This window comes from Acartia tonsa, chromosome 1 (genome assembly GCF_053477335.1).
Source record: "Acartia tonsa isolate MP-2025a chromosome 1, ASM5347733v1, whole genome shotgun sequence".
NCBI lineage: Eukaryota > Metazoa > Arthropoda > Copepoda > Calanoida > Acartiidae > Acartia > Acartia tonsa.
In genome coordinates this window covers 62,310,354-62,323,403 of record NC_137260.1, presented here as the reverse complement: position 1 = coordinate 62,323,403, position 13,050 = coordinate 62,310,354, and the positions used below count along the sequence as shown (strand labels likewise).

General features: G+C 32.0%; 1 protein-coding gene across 7 annotated transcripts in view; it reads right to left on the bottom strand.

Moving 5' to 3' along the window:
- Window positions 1-13,050, bottom strand: part of LOC145325973 (synaptogenesis protein syg-2-like) — a 64,906-nt gene that overhangs the window by 9,805 nt on the left and 42,051 nt on the right. For 5 of the 7 annotated variants that reach the window (XM_080169044.1, XM_080169015.1, XM_080169031.1 and 2 more), the window contains 7 exons: window positions 8,472-8,595; window positions 3,657-3,721; window positions 2,991-3,068; window positions 2,291-2,370; window positions 1,662-1,719; window positions 799-881; window positions 311-370 (listed from right to left, as the gene is read on the bottom strand). In XM_080169044.1, the coding sequence (XP_080025170.1) occupies window positions 311-370; window positions 799-881; window positions 1,662-1,719; window positions 2,291-2,370; window positions 2,991-3,068; window positions 3,657-3,721; window positions 8,472-8,595 (548 nt within the window). Of the gene's footprint in view, window positions 1-310; window positions 377-798; window positions 882-1,661; window positions 1,720-2,290; window positions 2,371-2,990; window positions 3,069-3,656; window positions 3,722-8,336; window positions 8,360-8,471; window positions 8,596-13,050 lie in introns of all 7 variants that reach the window. The other 2 variants (XM_080169039.1, XM_080169022.1) reach the window with 2 other exon arrangements.

Here is a 13,050-nt window from a genome sequence, read left to right as displayed (position 1 = left end):
AGTTTAAAGTTCTTACTATGTCAGATATAACTACAGATTCAACAAACAAAGTTGTATAGTTTAAACCAAGAAGCAACTGTAAAGTCAAATATTTGTTAATATTTTCCATTATGGCTTTAAATGGTTTTAAAATTTTGATATCCACGAAAAAATGTCTAGAATACGATGCGATAAATAACTAATCTTTTAGTTAACACTTGCATCTAATTAATACATTTAAATAATAATTTATTCCTTCTATCTTTACACACAAAAATAAGAAAGAAAAAACTGATATAATATACATTATAAATCATTCAAATAAACAAACCTTATTTTCCATTGGAATATCTCCACTTCCCTCTTCAGGATTTCCACCACTCCCTTCTTCGTCCTTTTAGACAAGATGACAATATTTTATCTTTAAAAAATGTTTATTTTATTCTGTTCTTGAAAAGCAACTTGGTTGTTTCCCTCGTATATGAACCCTAAGCTTCATTTTCAAAAGAATAAAAATATTTTTTATGATTATTCAAAATTAAGATTGGTTAGGGAAAAAGGAGAAGGGGCTTTTTGAGTAGGTTTCATTTTGATAGCCCAATAATATGAAGTAATCAGTTTTTTTGTCTAGGATATTACTTGTGAAAAAGATGGTTTTAGGCTATTTTTCTGACTACCTATGCCCTGCCTTATAGGCTAGTGGGAAGATTATTGAATTTTGAGAGAGGATAAATATATTTCTTCAAAAAATACATATCCCTTTTATTTGTTGCAAGTTAAGAAGACATTCATATCAAATTATTAAATTATTTGTCATCATTCCTTAGCAGTTTCCATCACTTCATAATCACTAAACTCATTAGCATCTACTTCAACTGCACTTGGCTTGTCCTTCTTTTCAACTAAAATATTAATGTTGCTGATAATGGCTTAAACCCTTTATGCATTTCTTTCTATCTTTATGACTTATAAACAATAAACATACATATATGAAAAAAATTTAATGTTGAAAAATCTCCTAAATTTTTTTTTCAAAATCATCTAATTTTGTTTTAAAAATCATTATGTAGTATCTTTCTGAAGATTGCGAAAGCATGAAACTTTAAGTTAAAGATAAATTAAATTTAAGTAAAAATATTGTTTTACTATAAAATATAAAATTGAAAAAAAATTAGAAAAAAATTTTCTAAGAGGATAACGCCTAATACTCTGGTTCGTAATTTTTGTTACTCTGTATCGTAAGAATTGATACTAAAAACGTAATATCTCTGTATAGCAATAGTTATTACGGTATATAGTACTACATGGTGTTATATATTCATTTTGTTGATACAGCACACTTACGGGTCTAGGTCTAATGCAACCCCAGCGTATCAATTGATACTAAATGAAAAAAATATATTTTACAGTGTAATAGAAATCAAGACTTTGAATAAAATTACATCCTATTATATGAAATAGTAAGATTATAGCAAATGATCTCGCTTACCGCTAGACTGTTATGGTACTCCTTTACAATAAAACTTCTTATAAGTCCTGAGATGGTTTTAGGCTATTTTATTTTCATAAATAAGTAGACATGGTTTTAGGCTATTTTTCTGCCCTTCTATGTCATGTCCCTTCGAATATAGAGCCCCTAGATGCTAGGGGTGAAGCCGCTAATTTGTTATAAAATGTGATACCTGCCAATTGAAGCATATTCACTGCCCATTCTATGGAACATAGGGGATAACATTCAACCTAGAATAAAAACAGATATTATTAAACTTAATAACCTCTTGAATTCTATCTAATCCAGTGTATGCTAAGATTATAGGTCCAAACATTCTTCAGAGACAACTAACTCCTTCGATTTCTTGATGATCAACTAGTGCTTACACGCCACTTATATATAATGCCCTAACTAAGCAGCAGTTGGATTTTTTTTAACTATTAGTAAAACAACAAAGCTTTTAGCTTTAAACACGTACTATCGCATTTAAGTATCATTACAAATTAATAATTTGAAATTCTAATCTTAATTTATGAAATTCTGTGTTTCATGAGGTATCACAATGCATAATGAAGTCATATGTATGTAAAAGACATTCCTTAGTTTTTGTGCAACTGTGCTATCAAAACCAGGCCTTGGCAGCCGCACGTAAGCCGCTTGTAAGCCTGAAGGTATTCAACCTTTTACAATATCAAAAAACATATGGAAGTCTAAACCTTACTCAAATATGACAATCCCTCTGTTATAAAAAAAAACATAAATTGAGGCTTAGATGATGCTGACGCGCGGCTGCCGAGCCTTGATTAGACCGTGCTTCACCTGACAAGTGAGATTGACCCACTGATAATCCTCGGTTATTTTCACTGTCTCCTCGGGAATCACAATAAACTCAGGCAATACTAAATAAAATGATTTTGTTAAAATTTTGCTCACCAAGTTTGCAGACAATAGTATAGATAATAGGTGCATTTGTAATAGGAAGGGAAGAAACATTGCACTGTAGATCACACTTGAACCCAAAGATTAATAAACACTTTCCCTCTTTTATTTACCAAAGAACATTTTTACTTATAATCTTAAGCTACAATGAGGAGGGAAAATTATGTTCATCTTAATTAGGATGTACATCAATTTATCGGCCATTATTTTATTCTTTCATATTCCTTATTTTTATATCAATATTTGCTCTAAAAATGAAAGTGATAATAGTTATTTATCGCATCGTATTCTGAAAAGCTTTCTGCAGATTTTACTTTTATGATTTTTATTTCAATATTTGTGAAAAATTGTCTGTTATATGTTGCTATACATAATTTTTCAGTGTTGCTTAACATTGGATTTAATCCAACGGATTTTAATCAGTTTCGAAGCCATACTAGAATAGTTATTTCTTTTATCGTATTATAAACCGCTTTCCGCGGATATAGAAATATAATACGATGCTGGACATAGTTTTTTTCGTATGGATGAGAACCGGTTCCTATCCACCGTATTCGAATAAATACGAGAAATGTAATACCTTGAATATCCAGGTAGTAGATATCTCCATGATTCTCTCCAGCCTCATTCACTCCGGTACAAGTAAAATTGCCTTCAGTTGAGGATTATTTATTTATTCTTAGTCTATACTTTATAGACACAGAGAGGCAGGTAACAATAGTCTGTTTATAACGTTTTCTTATTCATTGGCTTAACAACTTTAAAGAAATTTATTTTATTTTAATTGGTTGACTCATTAAGTTAAGTGTTCAAACGTTTCAACCTCTAATTGTAATCTACAGTAGGGGTAATCTTATATATCAACATTGGGGATGTACACCAATTTCTCGGCCATTGCCTGATCCCATTAGATTTCTGATATAGACGTACTGATTACAATTTTACAATTAATACTATTAATGCTTTAAAGTCTTAAGAATAAGAATTAAAATCTTTTTGGAAGCGTAACTACTTAAAGGTTAACTTTTTGGAAAATATTTATATAGGTCAGACTATATAGGATGTCCTGCTAAAATACATTTCATCTCTTAAGGTTTAGTGATTTTCTACTGTTCTATAAATTAGTTGGTCTGTTTGTCTTATACTTTTTTATATATCCTTAATATAATTGCTTTAGTCCATTGTTTATAAGAATTCTTAGAAGCAAAGCTACTCTATAAATATACTAAATAATCCTTTCCTTCAGACTCCAATCCAAGATCATACAGGTTTAAAAATGAATCTTCTTCGCCTTCGATTATTTCGTCATTCCTAAAAAGTAACAAGGATGACAACATCCATAAAAGCGAAGCTCTTAAACGGTAGGACAAACGGACATTAACACTTGTACAGTGTCAGGACTGAATAATCAGAATATAAATTAATAAGAGTCAAAGCAAAATTGTGAGTAAATTTTTTGAAAAACTTCTTGCCAGATAATGTTTATGGACATACTTACATTTTTAGGACTTGATTATAGAGTTTCTTTGCTTATAATATTGTACTATGTTGTCCCAGGAATCAGTATACCAAAAAACAGAACAATCGGATAATTAGATCACATAAAAATTTGTTGTCAAAAAAGTAAAATACCAACATGTTTAAAATGGACGTACGGACAATCTGGTAATGATTATAGAGTTGCTACGCTTTCTAAATCGTACCTAACTACTACAGGAATCATCAAAGTGCAAAGATTGAAATTGATAGGACAATTCTAACATGATTAAATTAACGAAAAAAGCTATCCGTCTCAGACGGACGGACGGACCGACCCTAATTATAGAAAAGCTTCGCTTTTGATTATTACAGAAACAAGGATGACAGCATCGTATAAGCAAAACTTGCAAATTAATATTGTGATTTTGTAGGGTGTTTAGTTTATGTGTGAAAGAAATATGGTGGTGTCTGTTTGTCTTTCTCAATAAAATTTCGTGTTTCTAATTTAAATACTATTTAGAAATCTTTCTGCGCTATAAGTAGTAGAAAATAATATCGAGTCATTTGGCTTTTTTTCACTCATATACAAATCACATACCAAAATCAATTATTTTACATTTTTAGACTAAATGAAAATAAACCTTTTTTTATGTTTATCTTTAATACCAAAAACATTTTAAGGCCTAACGATAAAATCTGTATCAGAACTTAGATTCTATTCAAGCTAATAAAAAAGCAACACCCAGGGAGGCAGGGGACAATAAACATTAAATTTCACTGGTACACAAAGTTTTATAACCACATTATCTTATTTGTTGGCTCAAAAACTTTGGATACTTTTGTTAAATTGATTGGTTGGTTCAAAATTATAAGTGTCAATTTTCAACGAATAATTTTAGTCTAAAGAAGAGATAATTTTGTCTATCATCAGTGGGGATGTACATCAATTTATTGTTCAATGTCTTATCCTTTAAGATCTCTGGTCAGAAGCATAAGTGCATTCTCTCTGTAAAAAAATAAATATATAACGCAATAAAAACCTTTTTACAGCTTCTTTCTTATTTACTTTCCCCACTTTACTTCCTATTTAAAAGAATAGTAAAAAAATTTTGTTATTTAAACAGTGACATCTTTTTTTATAAATATATTAGATAAATAAAGGAAAATTTTATTATTTGCAAGCATTTAATTCTTTTATTTTAACCTTAAGTATTTCCATGTTATACAGTTATCAAGTATTTCAAATTTTAAGATGATGAAATAAGTCCAGCCATTTTTTCACATTTTAATGTTTGAGATAAATTGAAATGTCAGGTATAAATTTTTTTAGTTATAAAGCGACTCTATAATTCACTTTGTCTGTCTTTTCATACGTCAATCAGTTAGACCATAATGCCATGTTGTAATAGGATTTTCTCAACTGCTATTTAAGAAACACATCTTGAATTTTCAGTGAAGATTCTTATGACCTGTGCAGTGTGCACATCAAGTCTGTGCTTTTTTTGTCAGTCTATTTCTCTTTCATACTTCAAAAGATGAAAATACTTATTGTTATATATTTTCGTGATTTTCTTTGATTATTTTAATATTCTCTCTTTTTCTTGATTTGATTGCAGGACTATTCTAGTTTATTCAGTAAACTTTACATTGTTTATATTGGTTTAGAAGGTAAGCCATGCCCTAAGCCCAGTGGTTTAATTTGATATGAAAGGAAAGTGTTAATTTCCTTTTGCAAGAATAAGATACACTCAACTTAGCATCCTTTCCCTTCTAGATAATTACCTTTACAAAGGTTTTCCGCTGAAACTAAGTAAAACAACATTATATGTTCTTACATATTATCCAAAAAAAAAGCTTGGATTTCCTTTCTTGGTGGAATAGTTCCAGGGATCTAGGTGATAAGATAATAGAAGATCAATCGATTTACAAACAAGAATAACCCTTTCTGTAGATTAAAATTATTGGTGGAAAAGTTTAGACACTAAATCATGTTACTTTAATAAATTAAGTTTAAGTTTAGTCAATGGCTTTGCTGATATCAGAATAACAAAACTTAAATATCCTTATTTAGATTTTTGTCTTATATTTTAAAGTCAATAATTCTTCTAATATTTTAATACTAAAGGTTTCGCCCCTAGCCTCTAGGGGTGTTGCCCCAAGAGGTAATAAAAAAGAATTAAGTAACTCTGGAGCTGCCATCACTAATTTCAAATATTTTTTTTTAATTGAGGAAGATTTTTTTGTTTTTGGGAGGGTTGGAGGTGTCCCACCCCCTAAGAAAATAGCCTAAAACCACCACAGGATCAGTAGGTATATTTTCCTGAAGAGTAGAATCCGATCGGTTCAGTGGTTACCAAGATCTTAATGGACAGACAGACGGACGGTTAGACAGACATCAAGCTACTTTGTATTATAGATAAATGTTCCTCTGAAACTTCCTATATTTCATATTTCTTAAGCATTCAGCTGTAATGTAAAAACACTATAACAATTTTGCTCATCTATTCAAGTAATGCAAAGAGTTAAAAGGAAAATGAAAAGCATATTTTTTTTCTTTTGCACATGTACATGATAAAGGAAATCATTTAGAAAAAGCTAGGTTTATCTAAGATTAGAATTGGTCAGTAAGATATACAAGTTTTCCGGAATTTTAAAGTTAGGGGGAGATTTGAAATCTGCATCAAATTTTGAGGATTTTTTATAAAATTCGTTTTTTCTATAATTCTTTATCTAAAAGCGGAAATGCAATTTAAGTTAATTAATTTTGGCATCTGTGATTGGTGGATTTAAAAAATCTGCGCTCTGATTGGATAGCGTACATCATTCAACCAATTAGAGCGCAGATAGTTTAAAATCCACCTATCCTATTGGTCAAAATTAATTAATTTAAAATGCATTTCCGCTTTTAGATAAAGAATTATACAAAAAACGAATTTTATAAAAAAATCCTTAAAATTTGATGCAGATTTCAAATCTCCTCCTAACATTAAAATTCCGGAAAACTTATATATCTTATTGGTCAGTCTATCCTCAAGATTATTCCTGAAACAAATAATTTTAGTGTTTTTACTCCACTTATGATATGTTTAATTTAGGATATTTTTTGACATTATTAATTCTATTATAATCTAATTATTGATCTAAATGGTAGTTCCTAGGTATTTAGGCACCTTGTAATAAATGAAACATCTTCCCTTCTAATTCGAATGACTTAGAACACCGATATAAAAAAAAACCCTACTTCGTAGATATTTAATTTGAATTTTTGTTCTGATTTAGAAATATAATTTCTTATATACTGATAGTACTGTCATTTTTTTTGCCCTACTAACTTACTCTTTTAAAACATATTTAGTGACCTCTGGTAGATCTACCATATCTTCGAGTTGACAAAGAAGAGTAGCGTTGCCACCCTTACACCATTCCTGACAGACGGACTGACGAACATAGTATATTATAGCGTAGCCTCGGTACTTAAACTACTAGCTTACTTTTTCCAAGCGTATTTAGTGACCTCTGGTAGGCCCATATCTTCAAGATCACAGAGGAGGGTAGCGTTCCGGACAGACTGACTGACACACATTTCAAATCATAGATTAGCCTCGCTACTAAAACTACTAACAAGCATATTTAGTGACCTCTGGCAGACCCATATCTATAAGATCACAGAGGAATTTAGCGTTCCGGGCAGACGGACGGACAGACATAGTAAATCATAGAGTAGCTTCGCCTTAATACTAATAACTTACTTTTTCCAAACATATTTAGTGACCTCTGGCAGGCCCATATCTTCAAGTTGACAAAGAAGAGTAGCGTTGCCACCCTTATAGCATTAATGACAGACGGACTGACGGACAAAGTATATTATAGAGTAGCTTCGCTATAAAACTAGTAACTTACTTTTTCCAAGCATATTTAGTGACCTCTGGTAGACCCATATCTTCAAGTTCACAAAGGAGCGTGGCGTTGCCACCCTTATAGCATTACTGACATACGGACGGACGGCCAAGTAAATCATAGAGTAGCTTCGATGCGAAAATTACTAACTTACTTTTTCCAAGCATATTTAGTGACCTCTGGTAGGCCCATATCCTTAAGTTCGCAGAGGAGGGTAGCGTTACGGACAGTCGGACGGTCAATCAAAGTAAATCATAGAGTAGCTTCGCTACTAAAAACTACTAACTTACTTTTTTCCAAGCATATTTAGTGACCTCTTCAAAATCACAGAGGAATTTAGCGTTCCGGACAGACGGACGGACAGTCAAAGTAAATCATAGAGAAGCTTCGCTACTAATACTAACAACTTACTTTTTTCCAAGCATATTGAATAATGACCTATGGTAGACCAATATCTTCAAGTTGACAGTGGAGGGTAGCATTACGGATAGACTTACGGACACACATTTCAAATCATATAGTAGCCTCGCTGCTAAAACTACTAACTTACTTTTTCCAAGCATATTTGGTGACCTCTCGCAGGCCCATATCACCAAGTTGACAGAGGAGGGTAGCGTTACGGATAGACGGACGGACAGACATAGTAAATTATATAGTAGCTTCGCTACTAAAATTACTAACTTACTTTTTCCAAGCATATTTAGTGACCTCTGGCAGGCCCATATCTTCAAGTTCACAGAGGAGGGTAGCGTTGCCACCCTTGAATATTTCCTCGCCGTTGCTCATCACCTGACCAGCACTTGCAGTATCTAAAATAATATTAGAGTAATGAACGGATTTCTATCTGTGTTTCTGTACCTTAAAATCTTGCTAACCGCTGTACCGACATGGTTCTCCTGTGCAGTAAAGCTTCTTATAGGTCTAGGGAAGGTTTATAACTATTTTTTTAAGGGTGGGTACCTCTAACACTCTATGTGAAATTAACCCTGAAAAAAATTACCACCCTTAAAATTTATTTTACTTATCTTTTACCACCCTGAAATACTTCCTCACCGCTACTTATGGATGTTTTCAACTCAGTTTTCCTTGTTTTTACCAAATCGGTTTATAAGGGTTTAGTTAATTATTTCAATGAATGATTTTGTGAGGGCGTAATTTGAAAATACAAAAATTCATAAATTTGAATTGTGGATCATGTTTTCCAAAAAAAATCTAATGTAGCATATCAAATTCCAACCAATTATTAAAACTTTCTGATGCTGATTTCTGTAATAAGTAAGATACAATTCAAAAGCATTTGCTACAGATTTACATGGGAATTTTGTATATATATTATGAAATATTGAAAGCGCTGTTACTTTGTGTTTGTCATTGATCCTTATTCTGTTTGACTTGTTAAGATTTGGCTTCATGGATGTTTTCATCCTTGTTATTTTAAAAACATGTTTATCTACTCCTGAAGCTTCTCAGAAGTTTCCTAGTTTAAAAATGATTGAGACAAATTAAATCAGAGAGAAAGGAAAATAATATTAACCAAAAACAATTGGCAATATGTCCTGAAAAAAAACATTTTAACAAAAATTATTTGGGTTTGGGGGAGAAAAAAGCGTATTTCATATGTTTATATTCGGTTAGGTTTTAAGAGTCCTGCAGGGTTAGAACCCCGTAAGGATAGTACTCCTTATTTTTTATACTTTTCACAAAATCTACCAATCCATGTGTCTCTGAGTTTAACAAAGTTTGTCTAGATTTTACCTAGATAAACCATCAAGGTAAATCAAAGAAACTCTTCTATTTCTTCAACTTAAATCTGAAGGGTTACTATGTGAAATAATTTAAGAGAAAACATTTCTTAATAAAAAAATTAAAAGGTCTCTGAAAATTGTTAAAAACTGTTCTTTGGTTAAAAACAAACCTATGTTTTCTTTTTGTTAAACTTTTATTCCCAAATTGGAGTACTTAATTTTTACCTAGTTAAAAACATAAAAACAGCACTGTTAAAATTTGTAGATGGTTTGACTTAAAGTAAAGAATTATCAACTGATCAAAAATAAAGTTATAGTCTAAAGCAACAGCTAACAGAACATTTTCTTTTCATTCTTTCTTTTTTCATTTTATATTCATTTATATGTATTTCATTAGGATTCAACATAGTTATTACTATGCTATAAATAAACCTAATAATGAGGAAAAAATATGGATATGTTGTTTTTTATGCTTCTATATATTGATTTCACGGACTGGTAAAATATAACAATAAGGTAGAGTTCCGTTAAAACTACAAAAATATTGCTTTTTACAGCGAAGCTTTTTCATAATTATGGTTTGTACATCCGTACATAACAGAGCTAGCTCTACTCTTTCTTTTCAAACATGGGATGATGATCCTAGTAACAATTAGGTACAATTTAGAAAGCGTAGCAACTTTATAATCGTTACCAGCAAGTCTATACGTCAATTTTAACCATTTTAAACTATCAACATGATGATTCTTAAAGAGAGACAGAACGACCAAGATTAAGAATCATTTAATCAATAGTCTAATGTAATAAAATTATCTTTTATGTGATTCCTTTTTTGCTATTTCATATAATTAGTTGTATTGTATTCTTTTACAAAGAAATAGATATATCTACTTATTGTTTACTTATTTACATCATAGGCAAGAGATGGTAGGGTGTATAATTGTCATATACCCCCCCCCCCCCCCAATTAGTAATAAGGCAATAAATAGCTTCAATGAACATAAAAAAGTAAAACATTATTCTTATCTAAATACTATAATGGGGGGGGGGGTGGAGTATTAAACGACAAATTTCCAAATCTCCCACCACCCCACTTCCTCACCCTCTCCTCAAATATAAATGTTGTTTACGCCCTTGTGTACACAATAATGTGGTTATGCACAATTTGTGTTTTCTTTGTACATTGCATTCTATTCATATTTTACCAAGAGATCTATAACAGCTCTAGATAAGAGACTTAAGACTCTAGGGGGCTAGGTGTCGCTTCGGGTACTAGACCTATATCTCCACGCACCTTGGAACGTACTTGCAATTGCAATGATTGCGGTGTAATGCGTCCAATCACCCATCAGACAACCAACTCTCTGAGATGCACGACCTTTGTCTGAGAAGTCCCAACTGTGCACGGTAGCGAGTTGCGCCTGTTTTGGGCCAAGGCATTCCCCCCACTCTAACTATTTACGTCGCGCATCTGACATAGTAGCAGTGGGAACAATTTTTAACGTCTTTAGTTATGACGCGGTGTCGGACCGAGATTCGAACCTATCACCTTCCCGACGACGAGCGGATGCGCTACGTGTTGAGCCACGGTCGCGGGTTTTATAACAGCTCTAGATACATTCATAGCTTCTTTTGGTTTAGTTAATAATGTATAGGTGTATAACCGATACAACTACCTGTCCCAGTTGGTAAGGACCTTTTTAGTCTGCTAGCAAATTGCTTTCTGCTCTTTATTAGCGACTTTACTGTCTATATATTTATTTCCGAAGCTATTGACTGATATTCAAAGACCCGATTGAAAGTTGGCAAAGGGTCCTCACACCATGGGTACAGTTACATATAGCTCTTGCCTATTTTAATTGTTTTACTTTAATTTTAGATGTTCAAAAATGTATTTTAAAAAGTATATTTTTTAGTGATTTTAAGAAAAACTCTTCCAAAATAAAGTTTTCTGTTAAAATTAGCACTTTCAGAAAACCTCCGCTGTTTCTTTCAAATTCAATATTTAAGTATCTATTTTATTACAATACTCTATTAATTTTACTCCTCAAAAGAAAAGTAATAAGCTACCTTTTTTCCTTGTAATATTAAAAGTAACATATCTTTTTTAATATCAAAATACATACATATCTTTAAGTATCGAAGATGCTCTATGATTCGAACTGTCTGTCTGTAAGAAACAGTATGATGAAGGAAACGTTAATTTCTCAGTCTGCTATTCAAGATAAACGGCTGAAATGTAAGATTCACTATTACAATGATCATCCATTACATAATTTACTTGGCTCGTCGGTCTGTCGGTTATGCTCTGATTTACTCAACTGCTATCTTAAATCAAATTTACATGTGTTTTTCTTTGATTATTTATAAGTTAGAACGCTGACACATTTTTAATAAGGATTTTTCTGACCAATACTGATGTTGTTTTTAAAGATATTAATAGTTATTTCTCGCATCCTATTATAAACGGCTTTCCGCGGATATAGAAAGTACAATTATGAGATTAAAACTAGTTTTTTTAGCCCCGAGGTGCCGAAGGCGCCGGCTAAAAAAACTGGTTTTAATCTTATGATTGTACATTTCTATATTCGTAGAAAGCTGGATTTAATACGATGCTAGACATAGTTTTTTTTGTATTGATGAGAACCGGTTTCTATCCACCGGATTCAAATGAATACGAGAAATGAGTTTAATGCATTATTGATATAAAATAATTTGTACTTTATTCAATAAATAAGTTAACTAAGAACTTTCTACAAAATATATTAGATAACTAACTATTTTGTATCAAATATAATTAAGGAAAAGGTTTATGTAATAGTTAGACTGTAAAATTAGATTAAAAAGTTATTTTATGTAATTAACCACATAGCGTTGCCTCAAATTGTTCATTGTTCAATGCTAAACTTCCAATTCCAGTATAACCTAGCCTTATGTAATGAACAAAAAGCGAAGAAATACCCCCCTTTATATTCACACTAGCGGCTTAGCCCCTAGCCTCTAAAAAAAATAAAAAATAAAAATAATTTCTGGTGCTTCGAACCATACTCTCCCCCCCCCCCCCCAATTATTTTTTTGAGGGGGGGGGGGAATTTCAATTTTTGGAGGGTGGGGGGTGTCCCACCCCCCCCCCCCCCAAGAAAATAGCTTAAAACCACCGCAGGACCAGTAGAAGAGTAGAATTTGATCGGTTTAGTAGTTAACGAGATCTTAAGGGACAGACAGACGGACGGATAGACAGCAGAACGGACGGACAGACAGACAGAACGGACGGACAGACATCAAGCTACTTTGTATTATAGATTACATAAGGACGGTGGAGGTTTTGTGATAGACTTGACACTGTTGAGAGAAACAGCCATATTTTCCTGTTTACAACTATAAAAACTTTACAGGTAAAAATTAGACAAATCTTCATACCTACTAACGGCCGAAAATAGTTTTCGTAATTAATGTCTGTTTCAATTTAACTAAGGCATTTGACACAATTACATAATCAAATATACTTACAATAGACAA